The sequence below is a fragment of the Mytilus edulis genome, chromosome 8 (assembly GCF_963676685.1).
Source record: "Mytilus edulis chromosome 8, xbMytEdul2.2, whole genome shotgun sequence".
Lineage (NCBI taxonomy): Eukaryota > Metazoa > Mollusca > Bivalvia > Mytilida > Mytilidae > Mytilus > Mytilus edulis.
In genome coordinates, this window is record NC_092351.1 from 8,321,832 (window position 1) to 8,347,752 (window position 25,921).

A 25,921-nucleotide genomic window follows, 5' to 3' on the forward strand; every position below is an offset into this window, starting at 1 on the left:
AGTGGCCAGTAAGCGTTACCTAACAAACAAGGTAGGTTAATCTGACCTTGAAAGATGCCCTTGATAGAGTATTACGTTTACCTTCAGTGGCCAGTAAGGGTTACCTAACAAACAAGGTAGGTTAATCTGACCTTGAAAGATGCCCTTGATAGATTATTACGTTTACCATCAGTGGCCAGTAAGCGTTACCTATCAAACAAGGTCTTGATAGAGTATTACGGTTAACGTTACCTAACAAACAAGGTAGCTCAACCTGACCTTGAAAGATGTCCTTGATAGAGTATTACGTTTACCATCAGTGGTCAGTAAACGTTACCTAACAAACAAGGTAGGTCAATATGACCTTGAAAGATGCCCTTCATAGAGTATTACGTTTACCATCAGTACCCAGTAAGCGTTACCTAACAAACAAGGTAGGTCAATCTGACCTTGAAAGATGCCCTTGATAGAGTATTACGTTTATCATCAGTGGCAAGTAAGCGTTACCTAACAAACAAGGTATGTCAATCTGACCTTGAAAGATGCCCTTGATAGAGCTGTATTACGTTTACCATCAGTGGCCAGTAAACGTTACCTAACAAACAAGGTCTTGAAAGATGCCCTTGATAGAGTATTACGTTTACCATCAGTGCCCAGTAAGCGTTACCTAACAAACAAGATAGGTCAATTTGACCTTGAAAGATGACCCTGATAAAGTATTACGTTTACCATCAGTGGCCAAACAAGGTAGGTCAATTTGACCTTGAAAGATGCCCCTGATAGAGTATAACGTTTACCATCAGTGGCCAGTAAGCGTTACCTAACAAACAAGGTAGGTTAATCTGACCTTGAAAGATGCCCTTGATAGAGTATTACGTTTACCATCAGTGGCCAGTAAGCGTTACCTAACAAACAAGGTAAGGTTAATCGACCTAGAGATCTTGGACACTTTCTTCCACATGATGCTTTTGTCTTGCTGATTTTATGGTCTTTACATTTATGATTTTCTACCAAAGTTTTGACTTGAGAGAAAACTCAAAATTTGTAAATGTCTGATGTTTTTGTTTGGTAAAAAATCCTTAAAATAGTGAATATTTGCTTCTTTACCATGTTTACAATTTATCATTGATACTGGTATAATGCTTTTAATCTGTGACCAGTAAACAAACTGTAACACACCTAACTCTTACAATGTTCACCTGAGACGACTCTGGTAAAGCAAGATACATAAATCTTATGGTCTGTAAACAAATCAGAAGCTTTTGTTCATATGAAATTTGGAGATGTCCTAGATATATATATATATATGTTTTAGTTGTCCCATATTCCCTTATTATTGAAAAATTCCACATTTATTTACAAAAAAATTTGGAAGACTAATGAATGGGTTGATTGCAGTAGTAAATTTTCTGCAAATTTGCATAATTCACAGATCAGAGGAGAAACAAGGATGGAGGACACCTACGGGTGCGGGAATTCTTGCTACATTGAAGACCCATTGGTGGCCTTCGACTGTTGTCTGCTCTATAGTCGGGTTGTTGTCGCTTTGACACATTCCCCATTTCCTTTCTCAATTTTATACCTGTAAGAACGAATTTTTCTGTCTCCTGTATCCATATTTCACCTTCCTTGTTTAAAAAAAAAATAATGAAAAAAAAAATGAACAATTAAAATGAACAATAGAAAATATGAAATGTCAAAAATAAACAGAGACAGCTTATTCAGTCTAGAATACCTGTGTTTTGTTCCTATTTGTTTTTGACCTTTAGCCTTGGAGAATTTGACAAATTTTCCAGATGGTAAAAATAAGTCAATTTTTAGCAACACTTTTGATTTCAGCTACATATATTGTGTAATCAACCTCTCCCACTGTTTTAAACCTGAGCCTTTAAACTTTATAGTGTATTTGTACATCCTACTGGAATCAGTTGAATTTTCTGTCTTGTGATTGTCCATCCTGTTGGGTAGATTTTTGAGCTATATAAGTGATGTCTATGACATAGTTAACTAAATGCTCAATTTGAATTTTTGCTTGTGATTGTAATGGATTATAATTGTTGAAAATGCTTTTGTTGAACTCTAGTTTTTTTATTAGAACTTTGTCCCTAACTCGAGCTCCTTGCGACCCGGGGATATGGCAACGACTTCCGTCTGTCTGTTCAAAACACAACATTACTCAGAGGTCATTTTTATGCAGTAAAGCTGCTTATGCGAGCACCCTAGATTTGTGTTCTACCCAATACATGCTGAAATATTTGCCATTATTATTATCTAGATGGCTACTATGTTATATATAACTAATTGAACACTTTTTCAATACTTTTTATTCTGGATTACAAAAAATATGACCAGAAAAACCTTGAATGATCGTCGTATCACCCAAAAGTTTGAAGTTACACATAGAAAGTAGAGCTCATTAGGAAATCTTGTGTAGTTTATTATGACCTGTGCTTTTGGCTAAGATGTCAAAGAACAATTGTATGAAATATTTAATCGCCGAAAATCTCTTAAGACAAGTAGTTTAGATTTCCCAAATGGCAAAAGTCGTAGGAATATTGTTTGTCATCAATACGTAGTACAACAACGTCAGTAGCTATAGTCTATTATATAATAAGTTCAACTGTTCATGCTGTTGGCGGCAATTTCAAATTAAAAGACGAAATTTTCATATCTTTTCAATTTGGAGGAAGGGGTGCATATTAGCGGTGGTCTGAGGTCCGCGACATTCCACTTTTGCAAGCGGAATTTCGATTTGGTTTCTTGTTACGCCCGACGGAGTCACACGGAGTGACAAAAACGACATTGTAAACCCAATAACAATGGCTGCCGTGAAGCAGAATTTTACAATATCGGATCCGATTCCGGAAGCGGATAAGGGTAATTCTGGGTTTTGGCGATCAACCACAAAAAAATCAAGGCAGATGACAAAGTAAATCTATGGATAGTAAATGAATATAAACACTAGAATTGAAAACCAAAAGATATATGTAAAAGAAAGAAAAAGCAGAATATATTTTATACAGAAACTCAAAATTACATTTTAATGTCAAAATCCAATACAATGTGACAGTTGGGAACAGTATATCTAACAATATATATGATCATGGTCACAGTAAAAAATTTCTGTATCAGTGATAAATGATGATAATGCATGCGAGATGCTTTTGAAGTGTAAACATATTACTGCAATTTTGAAGGGGTATTTTTTTCTTAATTTTGAAGGATCAATTAAAGTAGCTGGAAGTTTCTTACTTTATTTTCACAAATAATCGTCAACTATATTATATAATACCTGAATGTAAGCAAATCATATGGTATATAGGTGGCGTCCTTTGGGCCACTCTACTCCTCCTGTTTAATAACTTGGGAACGGCCGAGAACCCCACCCCTAAACCATATATTCAAGTATAGGACAATATAATAAATCAAATAATATACAGGGGGAGTCCCTGGAGTCACCAACCCCCTCCTGTTTGAGAACTTGGAAACGGTCAAGATCCCCACCCCTTAACCATATATATTCATGTTTGTGAGAATATGAAAAATCAAATGAAATATAGGGAGAGTTGCTGGAGGTCACCCTACCCCTCCTGTTTCAGAATTCGAGATCCCCACCATAAACAATATATATTCATGTATGGGACAATATAACAAATCAGATGAAAAATATAGAGGGAGTCTCTTGGGTCACCCCACCCCATCCTGTTTGATAATTTGAACACCGTTGAGGTACCAACCCCTTAACCATATATATTCATATATAGGACCATATAACCATGATAACAATTCAAATGAAATATAGGGGGAGTCCCTTGGGTCACTGTACACGGCCCTCCAGTTTGAGAACTTGAAAATGGTCAAGATCCTCACCCCTAAACCATATAATTATATTTTAATACTCATGTATGGGACAATATAACAAATCAAATGAAATATAGGGGTAGTCCCTGTGGTCACCTCACCCCTCCTATTTGAGAACTTAAAAACGGTTGAGATCCCCACACCGAAACAATATATATTCATGTATGGGCCAATATAACTAATTAAATGAAATACAAGCTGAGTCACTGCGGTCACCCTATATTCTCCTGTTTGATAACTTGGAAAGTGATGAGATTCCCACCCCTAAACCATATATATTCATTTATGGGACAATATAACAAATCGAATGAAATGTAGGGGAAGTCCCTAGGGTCACCCTACCCCTTCCTGTTTGAGAACTTGAAAACTGTCGAGATCCCCACCCCTAAACCATATATATATCCATGTGTGGGACAAAACAGCAAATCATCTACATTTACTATGGTCAGGTCAGTCAGACCACCTTTGATCCCTGTAGTAGTGAACATTTGTCTGATTTGTTTCTCTTAACTTTTGTACTAAAGAACACAAACTCCGTTTTCTTTCCAGGTAAACCAGTCCATTCATACTATTACATGTTCAAATCGTACTTAGTCAACTTGTACTACTAGCAGTCAACTAAACCCAACGTTAACTACCAAGTAGAACAACTGCAAAATTGCGAACTTGTACCTCTGCAGACTCACCATAAAAATATACATTGATATATGCCTTGCTTTTGAAACCTTGATAACATATGAATTATTTGCCTTTATAATTAATTCATTAGATAAGTGTAAATGTACTATATATGAATGTTTAATGTTGAAGCACCACAGTTTTCAAAATTACGTTTGCCTTGGTTTTTGGTTAACTGCCTTCAGCGCTTACAGCACTTTGATTTTAAAAATTTGTAACAATGACACCTTTAAATGATACTCTTGAAACCATTTGATAGAAAGCTCTCATAATAGGTAGAACAGTTTGCAGTCATATGCTGTTGACCCTATTATACATTTATGTTGATTTTTCTACATACTTTACAGGACTAATGAGACTTTGACTCTAGTTTTTGTCGAGCCTGTGACTTTTGTCGTAGAAAGCTCGACATAGGGATAGTGATCTGGTGGTGGTGGCTATGGTGGCGGCGTTAGCTAACTTCTTAAAAGCTTAATAATTTAGAAGGTGAAAGACCTTGATGCTTCATACTTTGTATATAGATGCATCATGTTACGAAGTCTAATGTCCAATGTCCTTGACCTCATTTTTATGGTGTATTGACTACTTGAAAAAAAAGTTAAGAGTTTTTGTAATGTTAAATTCTCTCTTATTATAAGTGATAGGATAACTATATTTGGTATGCAAGGTCCTCATGCCTGTCAGAGAGTTTTCACTTGACCTCAACCTCATTTCATGGATCAGTGAACAAGGTTAAGTTTTAGTGGTCAAGTCCATATCACAGATACTATAAGCATTAGGAGTAGTATATTCGGTGTATGGAAGGATTGTAAGGTGTACATGTCCAACTGGCAGGTATCATCTGACCTTGACCTCATTTTCTTGGTTATAGTTAAGTTTTTTGTGTTTTGGTCTGTTTTTCTTATACTGCATGCAATAGGTCTACTATATGTGGTGTATGGAATGATTGTAAGGTGTACATGTCTAGCTGGCAGGAGTCATCTGACCTTGACCTTTTCATGGTTCAGTGGTCAAAGTTAAGTTTTTGAGTTTTGGTTTTTATGCCCCACCTACGATAGTAGAGGGGCATTATGTTTTCTGGTCTGTGCCTCCGTTCGTCTGTCCGTTCGTCCCACTTCAGGTTAAAGTTTTTGGTCAAGGTAGTTTTTGATGAAGCTTAAGTCCAATCAACTTGACACTTAGTACACATGTTCCTTATGATATGATCTTTCTTATTTTAAAACAAAATTAGACTTTTGACAACATTTTCATGGTCCACTGAACATAGAAATTGAAAGTGTGAGTTTCAGGTTAAAGTTTTTGGTCAAGGTAGTTTTTGATGAAGCTGAAGTCCAATCAACTTGAAACTTAGTACACATGTTTCTTATGATATAATCTTTCTTATTTTAAAACAAAATTTGACTTTTTCATGGTCCACTGAACATAGAAATTGAAAGTGTGAGTTTCAGGTTAAAGTTTTTGGTCAAGGTAGTTTTTGATGAAGCTGAAGTCCAATCAACTTGAAATCAACTCGAAACTTAGTACACATGTTCCTTATTAGTGGATCTTTTTACTTTCAAGGCCAAATTAGATTTTTATGCCCCACCTACGATAGTAGAGGGGCATTATGTTTTCTGGTCTGTGCGTCCGTTCGTCCGTCTGTTCGTTCGTCCGTTCGTTCGTCCGTTCGTTCGTCCGTCCGTCTGTCCCGCTTCAGGTTAAAGTTTTTGGTCAAGGTAGTTTTTGATGAAGTTGAAGTCCAATCAACTTGAAACTTAGTATACATGTGCCCTATGATATGATCTTTCTAATTTAAATGCCAAATTATAGTTTTGACCCCAATTTTACGGTTCACTGAACATAGAAAATGATAGTGCAAATTTCAGGTTAAAGTTTTTGGTCAAGGTAGTTTTTGATGAAGTTGAAGTCCAATCAACTTGAAACTTAGTATACATGTGCCCTATGATATGATCGTTCTAATTTAAATGCCAAATTATAGTTTTGACCCCAATTTCACGGTTCACTGAACATAGAAAATGATAGTGCAAATTTCAGGTTAAAGTTTTTGGTCAAGGTAGTTTTAGATGAAGTTGAAGTCCAATCAACTTGAAACTTAGTATACACAAGTACACACCCGTGATATCGCGGGTCCGTGACTGAATTAAAGTATATAACTATGCCTAAGCCTTATTTTAGTAATTGGTATTATCATCTGATAAAGTCATGTCGATTATAAGATACACAGTTTTCTCTGCTTTCAAATCTTTCTGTTTGAACCCGTCGACCTGGAACTTATCAATTATTGGTAATATTGATTATTTGGAAAACAAAAGGTCCTGCATGGCTATCCAGGAATGGAGTATTTTTTAATTAACAGCATTGTCCTATATTAGTTATCTTAGAAAGTTTTGCCAATTTGCTGAATAAAAGTACAATAGGGAACAATTTGACAATGATTGAATTTAGTAGTGTCAGCCCTTTGGTAATGACCCGTGTATATAGCAAAATCCTAAATACACCGTTTGGTGGTGCGCCTGTCAAATGCGGAACGTACAGATAAGGTAATAGGTAACAGGTGAATATACTATTGGTATCGGTATCGGATTCGACCCGGAACTTGTTAATTATTGGCAATATTAATTATGTGGAAAACAAAAGGGTCTGGAGTGGTGTAATTTTTAATCTACACCATTGTCCTATATTAGCTATATATAGAGTTGAATTCTTTGATTTGTCGTTTTTACCCGATGACGGCTGACAAATTGGACCTCGTCATTTTAGTATTATAGATGTGCCCAATGATATGATCTTTCTAATTTAAATGCCAAATTATAGTTTTGACCCCAATTTTACGGTTCACTGAACATAGAAAATGATAGTGCAAATTTCAGGTTAAAGTTTTTGGTCAAGGTAGTTTTTGATAAAGTAGAAGTCCAATCAACTTGAAACTTAGTATACATGTTCCCTTTGATAAGATCATTCTAATTTTAATGCCAAATTAGAGAATTTATTCCAATTTCACGGTCCACTAAACATAGAAAATGATAGTGCGAGTGGGGCATCCGTGTACTGTGGACACATTCTTGTTTACCCAATTTCACGGTCCATTGAACATGGAAAATGATAATGCGAGTGGGGCATCCGTGTACTTTGGACACATTCTTGTTTTTGGGGAAGACGGCTTCAAGCCGTCAATCCCCAATGGGGTTGACCAGAGTAACATTCCCTCACATCATTCATTTTGTTTTTATAGTGTGGAAAACCCCCCAACAAATCTTACTGAGAATGATGAGATGGGGAGACACAAAAGAATAAATTGACTTTAAATACTTTTTTACACATTTCCCTTCTGTTTCTCTCGAAATTATCGTATATTGAGCTCTCCTTTACACTATTTACGTTTCTTTTAAAATCCGGAAAAATCAGTATGACGAGATATTCTAAATATATCCAACCTACATTATATTTTATAGTGACGTCATTGTTGGAATGCCACACTACGCATAAGCAGGGATATCCTTCACTGGTTATTTAAATCATTCTCAAAGATTGTGCACTTATTAAATAATAGTATTTGTTAAATTTAAACATAATGATGTTTGCTGTAGATGATTCAAACATCAACATGCAATACTTTTAATTTGTAGGTCAACAACTTTCAAAGTAATCAGGAAGTCCGAGGGGCTACATGAGATCGGGGAGAGAAACGATCTTTTTCATTTTTTTCTGTAAAACTCTGTTTGAAGAATCTTCCTCCAATTCAGGAGCACCTCAATTTATGAGCTAATTATCCACTAAAATAAACACTTAAAATGTGACATTTAGTATATGATAAGTAGTCTTCCATTAAAACTAAATTTTGTGTACCAACATAATCATTGTAATAGTTACAAAAAAAAAATTACAAATGTTGCATTTTGTAGTTTAAACCTATTTATTCATGAAATTTTACAAATATTTCAAAATGTAGGATTTGGAAACAAGCTTCACACATTTTACATCAATCATATTGTTATTTGTATTAGTACCTGTATCCCTGTGATGAGAGATGTAGCTGGGAACTTTATCAATGGAAATTTAAAACTGAATATATTTTTTAGTCCTAACTTTCTTAAGAAAAAAATTAAAAATCTTAAGAGTACTTTCACAAAAAATGGAAAATGACCCTAGCTTGCAGTTCAGTCGTACACTATTAATATTTCAATAATAATTGTAGTTGTTGTTAAATGACAGAGTTCAGCTAGTTGAATTTTAGATAATTAACTATCAACTTTAATTGAATGTTTAGATTTAGAAGATGCAGATCTCTTCCATTGGTCTAAATTGAATCATAAACAAAAGAAACGAAATTACATTAAACAACAATTGATTCCAATAGTGTCAACCTTACACATGTTCTAGCTGTTCTTTTTTTTTATTCTTTATATGAAGACTATTAAAAGATACCCCCCCCCCCCCCAAAAAAAAATGAAATAGAAACAAGGGCCGTCTTTCCCCTCAGAGCTATTCAGCTCTTTGATTTTCTAATACTATATGCACTTGATCAACTATATTTGGTGTATGGAAATATTTTCTGATCAATATGTCAGTTGCACAGGTTTTATTTGACCTCGACCTCATTTTCACCGTTCATTGCTCAGTGTTCAGTTTTTGTGTTTTGGTCTGTTTTTCTTAAACTATAAGCAATCGGTCAACTATATTTGTTGTATGGAATAATTGTTAGCTGTACATGTCTGCCTGGCATGATTCATCTGACCATGATCTTATTTTCATGGTTCATTGTTCACTGGTCAATGTTTAGTATTCTTGGTTTATGTTTAGTTTATGTTACAATTGTAATAAAGCTTTATTTTTAGGACTATCAACATAATATCAATGATAAGTAAAGAAGGCGAGACATTTCAGCGTGTGCACTCTTGTTTTAGTATTGTGATACACACAAAGCTCTTATAATCGGTACTTTTGTTTGCCATTTTATGTAGTTGACCAAATTATACTGCCATTTTCATTTGACAACTCTTATTAAAGTTATGGGATTTTTCCATATTTTGACTATCTTCCCACAATGAAACAATGTGACACACATTTTCATTCTCATTAATGCTTTGTAACAATCTTGTTCCTTTGATATTTGGATCTTGGGCATGCATGTTTGCTCACTATAGGTTCTTTAATTGATATGCATGTATTGTTAAATTTGTTCTCATCCTGAACATTCTTTGAATATTTAACACTGGACATTAGGTGAACAAAAATCAATCAATAATTTATTTTCAGGTAGACAGATGTGTGACTGGATTAGTTTCCCAGCAGCAGTGTGTTGGACCATTACAGACACCACTGGCTGAAGTAGCTGTTACAGCACTGTCTTATTTTGATAAAGTAAGTTCATTATGTCTTAGTCAGGTAGATAGATTTGTGACTGGACTAGTTGTCCAGCAGTAGTATGTTGGACCATTACACACACCGCTGGCTGATGTAGCTGTTACAGCTCTGTCTTATTTTGATAAAGTAAGTTCATTAAGTCTTAGTCAGGTAAGACAGATGTGTGACTGGATTAGTTGCCCAGCAGCAGTGTGTTGGACCATTACACACACCGCTGGCCGATGTAGCTGTTACAGCACTGTCTTATTTTGATAAAGTAAGTTCATTATGTCTTGATTCAATGGAGGGCAACATGAGATTGATAGTTCATAGACATTAAAAATACTGAAGAAATAAAGATTTGTCTTGTTATATTTTATTTGACATATGATAGAAAAAACAATACTACAAAGCATATATAGGACGTGGTATTTACAAAACTTTAATAATCTAATAATATGAATACTTATCACACTCACAAAAAAAGCAAAATGTAAATCAACAGGGTTTCCGCTGGTGGTCGCAATTTTTGCATTTTGCGAAAAAATAATAATTGTGGCAATTAAAATTCATTTGCGGAAGAATTTGGCGAAAGAAATATATATAACAATTAAATTTCATCCATCTTGTTTATATATTTTATTTCGGGTTTCTCTGAGTTTACCTGATCAGACAATACTCGGAATTCACCTTAGACTCGTTAAGATTTTGACAGAAAATCAATAATCAGCTGATTGCATATTATAGCTGTAGGCAACAAAGGACTAATTAATAAAGGTGTTGATTGTATTGTTTGACAAAATGATATGGTTAAATGATGTCCTTCACATGTGACATAAAGGATTTATTAACCACTTTTCGACACAGATGTTGAATCTTTTGATGTCTCCTCTGCTTTTATTAACGATGGTCCGGAACAGAAAACTGTAGTTATGAAGAAATATATTCAACAGGTTGGGAACACTTTATATTATTTGATGAAAATTTTCCCCAGGAACTACATCTATCTGGTATTATCGGTCGTCCCACTGTCTATATCACTCTGTTCAGCTCTTAATATTATTCCGTATCATGTCTTTGTGACGTCAAATACGTTGACCCGGCCTTAATAACTTTGACCCGGACATATCAGCGACGTCATAATGTTTGAACCGACGTTAATAACTTTGACCCGAACTTATCAAGTCATCTTTTGTGTGCTGGTGAAACAAAGAAAACACTTCTGAAACACGCAAATATAGCCCGATAAATCGATTATCTGATTATCTGCATATTGATATTGTAAAATATCAGCTGCTTGACATTATATGAAGGCTTTTTGATCTCGTTCGCTACGCTCACTCGACAAAAAGCTTCATATTATGTCTCGCAGCTGATATTTTACGATTATATCAACATGCAGATAACCTGATAATCGGTACTTATCAAGACAAAACATGTCCAAGATTATTTTTTTTATATTCCTGGACCTATATCTTCTTTATTAATAAAAGTAAGTGGACATCTCTTTTAGGAAAGTTTTTCCAAATGTTATGATTTTCCCCCCTTTAAGCTAAAAAAATACAAAGTTTTAGTTTAAGGTAAATGTTTAGTGTTTATTCATTACAACAACGGGGCAAACTTCTATTTTTATTGGGGGGGAGGGGGTGGGGGGAGTTTAGAAAGAAGGAAAATTTAAAACATAAAATGTGAATATGTTACTTGGCGAAAAAAATAATAAAATAGCAAAAAATATATTGTTTTGGCGAAAGAGGTGATAAAAAAAAAGTAATTGACCCAGGAGAAACCCGGCAAATCAAGAACAAAATCTTTCAATAAAATAAAATTAGTACACCACAAATTCATGGCCACATTGCTTTTTATATTAAATTCCTCAATTTCAATTAGGCACACCTCTTTTTCTTATGTTTAAATAAAGTGACAACATTGCATGTCACAGCAACACCTAAGTGCGTTGTGTACTGAAAAAAATCAACATACCTTTAATGGCATATAAGAAAGAACTGGTTCCTAGAACTTCAAATGTATCAGAACAGGTACTTCAAATCTGACAAACAGGCAAAATGTACCCTCCTTTTAAAATTTTTGCAATGTTTTCATTATTCAAAATTATATGGCAAAATGTGTTCTCCAATTATCACCAGTTATCTAGCTAAAATATTCTACATAATTTGAGAGTTACATCCATGAGAAGGAACTTTTTTGTGTTATATATGTACTACTTTCTGGGTTTTGCTTTCTGACTGAGACCAAATAAGTGGTGTTATATCTTAACCAACAGATACAACTAAATACCTAGCTAGATGTTCATGTACACATCGATATGAAAGTAAGGGACAAGGAAGTAGTCTCAGATATTTTTTGAGGTAATCTTATGAAAAATATTTACAGTTGTTCAGTGTTAATTGACACTTCATCATGATGCGACACTTCATCATGAAAAGCAAAATTTGAAAAAAAATAATCATATATTTTGTGTAAATATTCACAGACGTGGAGAAACAGTAGCTAAACAACACAAAAAGTACATCTAGTATTTCATATTACAATTCTAAAGAAAATACATCTCAGTTTATACATAGATATAATAAATAAGGCACACACAATTCTACTCATAATTTGATAAAAAACAAAATATGATATTTTCAATGGCTATATACAAATTTATACATTAACTTCTCAAGGCTGAGTATATAGGAAATGTATTTATATCTTTGCAGCAACTTAAAAATCATTTAATCCTTTTAAAACATCATATTTTAGATAAATGGAATTTTTGAAAAGCCTGAATCTGAACTTTTATCACATAATTAATGTTTATGGTTTTATAGGTAGGATCGGCAACTGCTATAGGAGAACAACCTATCAAAGGCTTGATAGATCCAGCCTGTATGGCAAGAATGTCTGTCGGGGAAGCTCTCACTAATTTGGTGTTTGCCTGTATAACAGATCTGAAGGTAAGGTCAACACTTGATAATTCAGATAATTTATTTTCAGCTGACCTTACCCTTTTAGTCTCTGTGTTTTTCTTCCATGGTTTTGTCTTTATTGTTCATTGTTGAAGGTAAACATAGACCTTGTTTATCAGGAGCAACACAGCCACTTCAATAATATTTTTTAATTATTATTTAATTAATATTTTTGAGCTAGAAATATTGAACCATGAAAGAACCATATAAATATTAACATAACAGGTGTTAAAAATTTAAGACATATTACATAGTTGGAACCTGCAGGTACACTTAAGGTGTCATACCACCAATCAAATGAGCAACCCGTCTGTTAAAATATAAACCTAACTGCCTTGTACCTTCACAATTCAGATGCAAACCACCATCTTTATAGGCAAATAACTCCACCTTTGGCTTTCCACATTTCAAAAAATATCTATACGAATGAATGAATTCTACATTATAACTCAAACATAAATTTAACAAGGCCACATTAACTGCCTTAATTTTCTGACCTGTTTCCTCAAAATCTACAGGACGCGGAAGAATACCAGACAAAGCAATAACCATAGATGGAAACAACAACTTAGTAGTTGAAATCAAATTACAATAAGCAGACTTAAACTGATCAATAGATAAAATATGAATATCATTGGTACCACAATGAATAACTAAACATTTATAACCTTCATAAATACTCCCCTTGTTCTTGTTAAGCTGATAAGTTATTTCTCCTATGGAAGCCCCCCGAAACGCAAACACATCAGCATTCTCAAGCTTCACATATTTTGCGATTGAGTCTGACACTATCAGAAAAGTTACTGGTTCTGCAAAGAAACAATTTAAATTAGTAACCTAACAAGGAAACACTCTTCGTAATCATTTGCGAAACTTGTAGTTTCTGTTCCAAAGTAAATTCTAAATACTTTTTATAAGCATCACTATGCCAATCTCAATGAAGTTGAATTAGTTCAGTAGAAACATCAGCATCAAAAGCTAAAGATGCACCCCCTCTTCTAAAACTATGAGTAGAGTAAAATAAAGAGTTACGACCTGTTTTTTGTATTAAATATCTAAGCTTATTTTGATACTCTTTATAAATAATGGGTAGGATGCGTCCCTTTTTAACTTTACAAAATGCAGGATCCTTTTTAACAGCAGGAATAGCTTCGATCATATTCTTGTATGCATTAACCGGACATAAAATACTACCATGAATACTAGAAATTGGAATTCTCAACTTTCTTTGCCCAAACTGAATTGTTTTAGACCATTTCAAAATAATAATTAAAACATCATTTTCAATAATAATGTCCCCTCTACATAATTGCTTATTTTCATCAAATTCCTTTTCTGAATTAGGAACAAGATTAGATTTTCTACTCATCATAAAGAAGGCTAACAAAAACAAACTCCAAAAAGTCTTATCCTTGGTGTCATTCAAATCCATAAACTCATACATTTGTTTTAAAATCAAAGGAGTTATAGGAAGCGCTTTCCTTGGTAAATGAGGATTTAATCTCTGTAAACCTTTCAAAGTAAGTTTTAATGAAAAACTTTGTAGATAAGGAAACTCCAAATCATTGTATAAATGCAATAATCTTACTCCATTAATATAATTTTTAATAGAATGCACCGATTTAAAAGACCTGCTCAAAAATTGAGCATACAAACACACAGTATTCAAAGATGCTGGTAAAAATTTAAAACCGAAATAAATACAAAATGTTAAAAAAGTCCTCCACTGAACTTTAATGTTTTCAAAAGTGCCACGAGCAAAGGCTGACTTGCACGATGTCTGTTGATCCACTTTCAACAAATTCAGCTGTAAATCTGTAATAAATTACCAATCATGAGTAAACTGAAAAAGACCTGAATAGACAAATTTCTCAAAACATTTACCTATTCTTACAACAGGCAATTCATAAAATAAATCTTCAAATCTTGAATCAGAATGCCATCTTGACAAAATATCTGCTGTTCTATTTTCAACTCCAGGAAAATGAACAGCCTTAATTTCAAAATTATACTTTGCAGCATAAAATAAAATTTCTCTTAAACAACATTGCATATAAGCATCTCTAGTACAACCAGAATTCAAAACCATCACAGTAGATTGATTATCACATCTCACTAAAATCTTTCTATTTACAAAATGTACACTCCATGCTTTAACACTAATCATCAAAGCAACCAATTCAAATTGATTTATATGCAAATTCAAATCCATTAAAAAGGAAGGAAATTCAACATGAAAAAACTCTCTTTTTCAAAAAACCAACCTCCACATCCACTCAAAGTAGCATCTGTCTCCAATATTTCATTTGGCTGAGACCAATCCTCTAAAGCCATCATAGAAATACCATTGTAAGACTTTAAAAAATGATACCACCATAATAAATCTTTCCTTATATACAAAGGAATAATATGGTCACATTTGTCATCTGGTAAACTACGAAGCCATGTAAGCAACCTAGATACAAATAGCCTTCCTGGTCTTACACAGTTCGATACAAAATGTAGTTTACCTAACAATGACTGTAACTGTCTAACTGTAGCAACCAGTAAATTTAACCAAGTCTTTACCAACAATACAATCTCTTCCACTCTCTCAGTTGTTACTGAAATTGTAAGTTCCGAAGTGTCAAATTTCACTCCTAAAAATGTCATAACTGTACTCGGAGAGCTAGCCTTCTCCACTGATTCTTCAAGACCACAACTGTCTAAAAGTCTACCTAATAAATCAAATACAACATTTGCATCTTCTGATTTTTCAGCTCCAGCAAAATCATCTAAATAATTAATAATAAATGTCCAGACTGCTTCATCATGTAAACTACAGATGAAGTCACTCTCTGACAAATATGAGCTGATGACCTAAGTCCCATACTTAAAACTCTGTCTACAAAAATGTGATTTTTCCAATGAAATCCTACAAAATTGATATCTCCAGGATCAATTGGAATTTGGCGATAAGCCCGTTTTAAGTCCCTCTTAAAAATACCACAATTTCTGCCTTTTAACTTAATAAGATTAACAAAATCATCTACAGATGGATAAGTCAAATTAACTGACTCACCCAAATAGATATCTTTATCAATACCTGCATTAATGCAATTTTCAGAAGAAAAACTTAAATCTAGTATTACCCTTCTTTCACCTGGTGTACTCTTTGGAACTGAATTTAAAGGAGATAACACTAATGAAGAATATATAAAAGGGTTCACTTTTAAAGGCCCAATAACAGCTTTATATTCTAACTCCTTTTTCAAATACTTCAAAATGAAATCTGGAAAATCTCTAGCACCGCTATGATTACGAGGCTTTTTGATATCTACTATATCACCTGCTGTATAACCAATGGGAAAACCAAATTCTAATAAGTCACACAAAATGTGATCATTATAGTCAACTAACATAGATCTAAAAAATTCTATTTTTAACTTTGAAAAAACTGGTATTCTACAACCTAGATAATTCGGTAAACCTGACAATTTAATTTCTCTCTGAATATCCACAAAATACTGTAAATCTAACGAATTAACATTCAAATCACAAATTAAACACTTTTTGTGTTTATGACAAAATTCATCAATTTTTAAATTCAAAGATGATTGAACTGGTAAAGATTTATTTACTACCCTTTTACTTGAAATTCTATAATTGTCATTATTAACTGTACAAGTATCACTTTTAAAAACCTCCGTTGACTTAGAGATTTCACCTTTATCAATCAGCATTTTGTCCTTATTTGAATCTACAAGTAACCATTCAGGATAAAAAGTATCTATCACTTTTGAATTAAAATTCCCAATGCTATTAACAGCTTTTTCTAATTCTAGTCACGACATATGAGGACAAGCCGATGAACTCTCTGGATGTTTCATTTTAGCCTTATCCTCCCGTAAACATGTGGCACAAATATGTTGTACAAATCTACTTTTGCCTGCAATATCAAAATTATGACCATCCTTCGAAATATTACATTTATTTCTCTGATACAAAGGACAATACCAAACTTTTTTATCAAAATTCTTTTCAGAAGATTTATCTGAATATTTACTAACAGTTTTATTCAACACTTTCTTTCCTATTAACATTCTAACCTCCAACAGAGAAGTATCATCAGACCAGACATTCTCACCTTTTTCAATTAATTTAACCCATGCTGCATAAAAATTTAACAGCACAGACCATTCAAATTCACTAGCATAATAACAAATTTTGTTCAATAAAGATAATCTACCCTCTCTTTCTTTTTTACCAATTTTGCAATGCCTTATAAATAATTTCAACAAAAATTTTCAAATGTACCGCGAATCCCGAAACAAAGAAATATATAAGAGCGTCCTGTAACCAGGTAACAAATTAACCAATCAAAATAAAGAATACTCGGAACAATTTCTTCCGAGTACATGTAAACAGTGATTCACGTGGTAATTATCCATTTTTATAAAATCAAAAATTACACGAATGCCACAATACACAGGGATATCCTTTATTCATTATAAAAATCATTCACAGTATTTGTATACTAAATTAAAATCCGTATTGGTTTAATGTAAACCTAATGATGTTTGCTGTAGTGTAGATGATTCACACACCAACATGCAATGCTTTAATCTGCGGCTATAATCAGATAATTTGTAGGTCAACTTTCGCGGTAAACAATGTCAATGGGGATACATGAGATTGGGGAGAGAAACGGCAGTTTTCATTGTTTCTGTAAAGTTTTTATTTTAGAATCTTCCTCCAATTCAGGAGCACCTCAATTGATGAGTAGTTATACACTTTTAATTATAACATAATTATTGAAATGGTTAAAAAAAAAATGTTGCTTTTTGTAGTTTATACCTATTGAGATTGGGGAGAGCAACTGCAGTTTTCATTCTTTCTGTAAAGTTATGTTTATAGAATCTTTCTCCAATTAAGGAGCACCTCAATTGATGAGTAATTACCCACTAAAATGAAAGTTAATGTATCTGAACAGAACACTAAAAATGTCACATTAAGTATATATATGATAAGTAGTCATCAATTAAAAAATAATTTTGCATAACAACATAATTATTGTACTGGTCATTTTTTTTAAAATATTGCTTTTTGTAGTTTAAAGCTATTTATTCATGAATTTTACAGATATATCAAAATGTGGGATCTGGAAACAAACTTCACACAGCTTATATCAATCATATTTGATTTTATAAGTACATGTATCCCTGTGATGAGAGTTGTAACTGGGAACTTAATATCAATGGAAAATTAAAACTGAATAGATTTTTCAGTCCTCACTTTCTTGAGAATACTGCCACAAAAAATTGAGAATGGTCTTAGCCTGCCGTTCAGTTGTACATTGTAGTAGTTGTTAAATTCAATTGAATTTTAGATAACTAACTCCCAACTTAAATCAAATGTTTTGATTTAGATGGTGCAGATCTCATTGGTCCAAATAGTCTCTATGATGAATTCTTGACTAAGGAAATGAAATAACAATAAACAACAATTAGTTGCCTTTCTATATGTTGTGGCTGTTCTTTTGCTCATTCTTTGTATGTAGACTATCAAAAGATACCCCCCTAAAGATTGAAACAATGGCCGTCTTTGCCCTCAGAGCTCTTCAGCTCTTTGATTATCTTGTACCATTGAACTTTATAATGGGGGCCATATATGACCCTTACCGAACTTACTGCTTTGCATTGCACAAAATTACAAAAACTGACTGAAAATTTACTGCAAATTTATGCAACTTTTTGAAAATTTTAATGACATATTCAGCAGAACAAAAAAACCTTAACCCATCAGTATCCTGTAACATCAATCTCATGTTTAACCGCATAATAGGTTTTATAATCCATAATTTTAATTTGTCATAAAATATGCATCAGTTAAACACAGACTGCCTACTTACATCCTATAACATACTTTTTAATTATTTTAACAAAATGCAAATCTTATGGTAATAGCCAGTTAATGGTCGACACTAAAATATGTACAAAAAATCTACAGATGTGTTTGGATTTCAGGTGCTGTAAACAAGCATTATCACTTTCTATATCATACAAGATATTGTTTGTTAAGACATAAAGTAATCAACTTATTTAGTTATATTTGACTGTGGACTGTTACATGGTTATTATGCATGGTCACTAGTTCCCTTTGTGTGAGATTATAATGTATCTCTTTACACAATGCAGTGGATTGCCATGTCTTCACTGGTTTATACTGTTTACCATCAGCTGACACATGTTGTACTGATACATTCCAACACACCACATACAGACTGCCATCTTGTAGTGTAGTCATCCTCATGGGTGGTGATGGTAATGTTAGGGTTTGATGTGTGTCATCAGTATAACTGTACCAGTACAGGTCGTTGTTGTTGTAATCACTGTAGAATATTCTGTCACCAGAACCATGTAACCTGCCAGGATAGCAGTCAGTCCGTATTGACTGTACCACCTCTTCTGTCTGATGATCTATGATCTGTAGGCTGCTGGAACTACCTACAACTAACTTGTTGTTTATAGTTGTAATTCCACTTTTACGCCCCATTCCAGGTACTGATATTGATTTAAGTTTGAGTTTATTGTTTATGTCATACATCTGTATACACTTCCTATCATACAGTGTAACAGCTACTGTAGAGTTGTTGACTGCTGTAACATACAATGGATTACCCTGTACAGGTATACTGTCTACCTGTGATCCATATGTATTACAGATTAGCAGTCTGTTCCGGTCAGGTAAACACATCACTAGTCTACCATCATCCATCATCACTATGTCTGATACATCTCTCCTGTTATCACCAAGTACTGATGTCAGGTCTGTCTGATGATGTAGTGTGAAGATAGACTGTCCTAGTTTGTATGGCTGCATTTGATGTTTCTGCTTAATAACTGAAATACACAATTAGATATAACACAGTTTTAGGCAAAAGAGGATTATTTTTGATAGTATGTTTCTTTTATTCCATGCATCAAAATATGGGTAATGAACTGACAAAAAAACATTGTATCAAGAATTGTTATTTCAAATGAACCTTTTTCAATTAAATTCAACAAGATTTGAAATTGTTATTTTAATTTGACATCAATAAAAAAGAGATGTTTTCTTTCTTTGTAAATCCAATGGTTTGGAATAAATCAAGTAACAAATGAAAAAAGTTTAAAAATACTTGTTGAAATACCTTGTCTGTCAGTTTTCACTTTGGACGATTGCCATCTTACATATTGTAATATTTCCTGTAATAGTAAGGAAAAGTTTATAAATTTCATAAAGACGTTTTCTTTGTTTATCCACTGGTTGTTTTACTTTAGGTATTGAGATGATTCAGAATGAGAAGGAAAATAAGTCAGTATTATCTTTGTATGATTGACATGAATGACATCTTACATAAAGTAATATCTTCTGTAATAGTAAGGAAAAGTTTATAAATTCCTGTGATGTTTATTTTGTATATGCAATTAAATGTTATGTGAATTATTTTATATCGTACTGGACAAGATAATAATTTAGTCATGCCAAATATTTCTTTATTTGAAACAAAGTGAATTCTGCACAGTTTTTTGAAAAGTGCAAATTTAACAAGAGTAATAGGGGAATATCAATGGTGGTATTACACCTTTACGAATATGTATTTTAAATTATGGACAGTCATTTCAATTTAATGTAATAATATTCTTATTTTTTCTCTCTCAGTGCATTCGTGATCTTTTATGTCTTTTTGTTGGTTAGCTGAGCTGTTTTGCTGTTTTGGTTGCATGTTGCTTTGTATTTTGTCTTAAAAAAATAAATAAACAGAAACAATCAAAGATTTGCCACCAACACCAAATCATTAAAATCATGAAAGCATTAACGCCATATGAAACGAGTAACTGGTGAAAAATCATGTGTATCTAATTCTTGATCTAATTCATGTATATATCATAAACGTAGTCTTTTGTATCACAATTTTATCATTTTTTACGCATCCATATTGTATAATCATAAAAAAAAATATTTCACTCTGTCAGTGTTGATGTGAAAATATGACTGCCAACTAATTGCTGTGTTTTGTAGCTTTTTTTACCATTTGTCAGCTTTGTAAACCAACAACAAAAGTTTGTAAGGGTTCCACGGAACCCAGTGTTTTTGCCTACTGTTGCTGTAAATTTCATGCTCAACAAAAATGAGGAAACAAATAAATAAAAAATAGTCCTCTTGATACTATCTTTTTTGATTGTAAGAAGCTTCTGTCCAAACTTGTTAAAATTCAGGATAGTTTATGAATCTAATAAATGTTTTAAAAACTGCAGACTTTATGTAATGTTAACTCATGAAAAACTGATACCCATCTATAACTGAAATACTATAAAACAGGTACAAAATTTTAACAAAATGTTCTTCTAAGATACTAGCTTTACATCATAAACAAGCTTCTGTGCATGTTTGGTACAAACTCTGGATAGTTTAAGAAAATTATTTAAAAAAATTAAAAAAAAACTTTTACCACAGACTGATAGTAATGTTTCCTGGCAAAAAAATAAGTCCATTTATACGAAAAAAAATACGGAAAAAACAGATTTTTTTTTAATTTACTTTTGGATACTATTTTATGATCATAAACAAGCTTCTGTCCAAGTTTGGTAAAAATCTAGGATAGTTTAAGAAAACTATAACCACAAGAGTGAATAATTGGGGATGCTGCCGTTGAAGGAATGTAGGATCACTATGTTCCACTTTTTCCACAAAAGTCAAAGGCTTGACAAAAAAGCATATATATTGAGGAAAGCAGGTGTATATTATCTACAAAAATAATTTAATTTGATGACATATTAATGTTTCAGTTTGTTGACTCTCTTTCTGCCACGTTTTACCCCCTTCGCACTTGGGTATTGCCCTAACCGGATTTTACAAGAAAGGTTAAGCTGAGGTTTTTTCATAAGGAAAACAATTGGAGGACTAGTTGTCTGGAAACCATGCAACATTTAAAAAAATGAATTTTTTCTAGATTTTGACAAATTAAAGAATTCTTTTAAGAAAAAAGTATATGTTCCAAAGTTTGATAACAAAAAACTACCCATTTACTTATGTAAAAAAAATGTGCAACATTTTTTTTAGAAGAAGTTTCATATGACTTTAAGATATGACTAACAACCACATTTGTTGAGTTCTGATTTAGGACACACAAAGGCTTGAGACAGGCACATAAAGATATGTTCATTATACCCCACGCAAGGGGTGCGGAGGGTATAATGTTTTTGACCCGTCCGTCCGTCAGTCCGTCCGTCAGTCCTGTTTCTTGTCATCGCAACTCCTCTCAAACCACACAATAGAATTTCTCGAAACCTTTTCAGATAATAAGGACATACTATGTAGTTGTGCATATCGAAGGGAAATTGCGATTCAATTTTTTTTCTAGGAGTTACGACGCCCCTTTGAACTTATTTACTTTAATGTACTACTGCAACAGTTTGTCATCGCAACTCCTCTCAAACCACACAACAGAATTTCACGAAACCTTTTCAGATAATAAGGACATACTATGTAGTTGTGCATATCGACGGGAAATTGCGATTCAATTTTTTTTCTAGGAGTTACGACGCCCCTTTGAACTTATTTACTTTAATGTACTACTGCAACAGTTTGTCATCGCAACTCCTCTCAAACCACACAACAGAATTTCACGAAACCTTTTCAGATAATAAGGACATACTATGTAGTTGTGCATATCGACGGGAAATTGCGATTCAATTTTTTTTCTAGGAGTTACGCCACTTTGAACTTATTTACTTTAATGCACTACTGCAACAGTTTGTCATCGCAACTCCTCTCAAACCACACAACAGAATTTCACGAAACCTTTTCAGATAATAAGGACATACTATGTAGTTGTGAATATCGACGGGAAATTGCAATTCAATTTTTTTTCTAGGAGTTATTTTACGTGCGAAGTGAGATTTTGTTTCTCCAGTGACAATATGAAGAAGTGGGGTATGTGAGCGTGCTCACAAAGGTTCTTTAATTGTTTATGAAAATAATGAAAGACAGTAAGATATAGCTAACAGTCCACTATTGATTTAATTGTTGACAGCACATAAAGATATAATCAGTATTTGTTCCTACCTCCAGTATTGTAAATAGCTCCACATTTGATTGGCCATTGTTGATATTCATTGCAGTCAAGATATCAGCAGTGCTTGATAATTTGTCACTTATCTAAAATTATACAAATAATTAAATGATGTACTAAAAAAGGATATAACAAAATTACTGAACTCAAAGGCAGAAATTGTTTCCACTTTGTTTTTTTTGTGTTACCCTTGCTTGATAAAAATGAAAAGGGAGAAGATTATAGATTTTGTGGTGAATAGGATAAAGGACACTGTGACTTAAAGAAGAACACAAGAAATTGACATTTCTTGTTCTGAAAGTGCTTTCTTCTTTGTTTGACTTTCATGCTATTTTTTAGTACAATAATAACAACTGTGATTGAAAGTTCTCATATTTAGAAAGATTGGTTGTCTTCATGTAATTGGCAAGATTGTAATGTCTCCAATTTTATCTAACCACTATACAGGAGAACTTTTTTATCATTGTAGTCTAATATGATGTTTCAAAATCTTTACCTTTGACCTTGATATTGCAAATCTATGGTAACATTGTGAGTGAAGTGAAATTTTGGATGTAACATGTCTTCTGATTGGCTGTAAGTGTTCTGTTTATTATTTCATAGACATAATTTTGTCATGTGACCATGACGTCATCAATGTTTTTCATAATTTACACCGGTTAAGCATGGAATAACCATGTGTCTTATCAGATTTGGTTAAATTGTTATTATACTTCCAATCTTGGAGTGAGACTATATTGCATTCAACTTATCTGTATGACTGTGCATCAATTGATCTGTTATTCCAACAAATATCTCTTTAACATTTTTCACGTCTTCTACTGAACAGAAGGACTTGATATTTGGTCAGCATATACAAATGTATACTTACATAATATTTGGTTTGTAACCTTATGGTCTTATGTTGATTATAAGTTTTTTTTAAATAAATGAGAAGTAATATATGATAGGTTGAAAGTTTTTAAATGTGTATGCATTGAATAAATATATGCTGTTTATATTTGAGACTACATGTATGATTTGCTTGTAAAACTTGTATATGCTTATACAGGATAACTTTTGGATGTCAGATTATGGATCTATATAAATTATGACCATGATGACTAAGGGTGCAAATTGTAACCCATTATTTTGCCTCTGAACGAGGTTCGTAAAGGATCAAAATCAGTCAAGCAATGAATCATCACAGGACACTGTTAATTATATATTGTTGCACGTTTTTAAAGTCTGATTTGAATTGGTATATATATAACATATTGCTTACCTCTTCAAGCTTTTTGTGAATGTCCAGAAGACAAACAAAGTACTTGTTACACAGTGAGTCGTCCAATGGTCTGTTCTGTATCCTAATGAAGTCATCTTGTTTACTGGGGTCAAGTTGAAGAACACGTGTCATAAGGTCATCCCACAGTGTTTGGTACTCTTTTTCAGTAATGGCACCTTTAGTGTTGTGGCTAAGGTAGTTGTTCTTAAATTCCCTTAGTTCTTTTATCAGTGTCTCTTCATTTGATATCAGATTGCAGCAATTCAGTAAAATCAAACTGGCCAAGGTGATATCAAGATCATCTAATGTTACATTATTAGTTGTATACAAGCAGTGACAGTGATGTTTAGGTGGTCCTGGATTTTCTGTGTACAGTAGATCCCATTGGCTATAGTTTAATGGAAGTTTCCTCCGATTCCTACAGTTGGTAGTGTCCACACAACACTTTATATTGGTGTGACGGAGATGAAACAGGATGTGTATGACAGGTTTACTGTTGATGAAATCCTGTAGACATCCCAATCCTTTACTGTTATAGTCTTTCTCCAGCCTCTGTCTGAAAACTGGTGTAACGATCTCTAGTATAACAGAACCGACTATAAAGTACCGTCTACGGTCATCTGTGTCCAGCCTGTTAAGAAATACATTTAAAACTTAAGACATACTATTATTTTCTAGCCTTTGTATGAGAACTAGTGAACTAACTATTACGAAATGTCTTCCAGTCCTTCCGGTCCATTTTATATATATAACAAAAAGAATTAAAAACTGTATTGTCAGTTGACTCACATTCTCGATCTTTAGTGTTAACACATATAACAGAACCAGCACTGAAGTAATGCCTATTATCCTATTTTTGCACCCTGCATTAATATTGTCCCAAATGTTTATGAAACTTTATATATCATAGGTTTATATCAGCAATGCCTTGTACAAGATAAAAAAAATCTAACAAAATATTGAGAGGATAGAATATCAAGTAAGAGAAATTCTATAGTGGAACATCATATTCTCACAATTTGTAAGGAATGAGAATATCAAGAAAGAGAAAATTAAATGGAAATGTCATGTTGAGATGGGAGAGATTCTTATTAGAGTGGAATTCAGAATAGCAATGCAATTTTTTAGAGGGACTTGCTATTGCAAAAAAAAAAGAACTGAATATTGCCAAGGGAGGAAATATAAACTTTGGGGAAAGTTAAAGAATACACAGTATTGAGAGAAGAGAGATTATTAAGAGGAACACTGAAGAGAATGAATATTTCGGTCTGGGTCATTGTGGTATTCACTGGTGGTATTATATGTATAAGATTATTATAATCCTATTCTGTAGGGTGAAAGGGAAATAATGTCAGGAATCAGAGATATCTGTTAACTAATAGTTTATCTGAATAAAGTTAATGATAATATGAATTAGTTTTATTTAAATATTATATTACATCATTGACCAAATTGTTTCAGAAGAGCTTCTATACTTTCACTTTAGTTATAGATGATATTTTCTCTTTTTGATAGCTACAAATTATCAACAAAGTTTAGTAAATCATTTTCTAACTAACCTTTTGCTCATATCAATTTGTTTTTGTTGGTTAGCCTGTAGAGATCTGCTTTCTGGAAAACAGTTTACCAAAAATGGACGACACTTTATACATGGAAATCCCCATTACTATTTTTAGAATTAAATAACTTAGCTTGAAAAAAAACATTATCTCCCTTTTAATATAATTTTAA

At 33.0% G+C, this 25,921-nt stretch overlaps 2 protein-coding genes across 2 annotated transcripts in view; one reads left to right on the forward strand and one right to left on the reverse strand.

The window, feature by feature from the left end:
* The first annotated feature begins 810 nt into the window (after window positions 1-810).
* Window positions 811-25,921, forward strand: part of LOC139483921 (phosphoribosylformylglycinamidine synthase-like) — a 35,322-nt gene continuing 10,211 nt past the window's right edge. The window contains exons 1-3 of the mRNA XM_071267646.1: window positions 811-896; window positions 9,775-10,138; window positions 12,693-12,818. Coding sequence (XP_071123747.1) covers window positions 12,753-12,818 — 66 coding nt within the window. The 5' untranslated portion in view covers window positions 811-896; window positions 9,775-10,138; window positions 12,693-12,752. The remainder of the gene's footprint in view (window positions 897-9,774; window positions 10,139-12,692; window positions 12,819-25,921) is intronic.
* LOC139486731 (uncharacterized) lies at window positions 17,295-25,859 on the reverse strand. Its single transcript, XM_071271660.1, has 5 exons — window positions 25,750-25,859; window positions 24,191-24,821; window positions 22,920-23,012; window positions 20,002-20,056; window positions 17,295-19,711 (listed from the first exon to the last, which is right to left on the reverse strand). Exons 1-5 carry the CDS (start codon window positions 25,758-25,760, stop codon window positions 18,915-18,917), a joined length of 1,587 nt encoding a protein of 528 aa, XP_071127761.1. The 5' UTR covers window positions 25,761-25,859; the 3' UTR covers window positions 17,295-18,914.

Coding starts and splice junctions, on each gene's coding strand:
- LOC139486731 (XM_071271660.1), bottom strand. Junction 23,013..24,190: donor TTCACAAAAAGCTTGAAGAG/GTAAGCAATATG, acceptor GTATAATTTTAG/ATAAGTGACAAATTATCAAG. Junction 20,057..22,919: donor AGCTATTTACAATACTGGAG/GTAGGAACAAAT, acceptor TTACTATTACAG/GAAATATTACAATATGTAAG.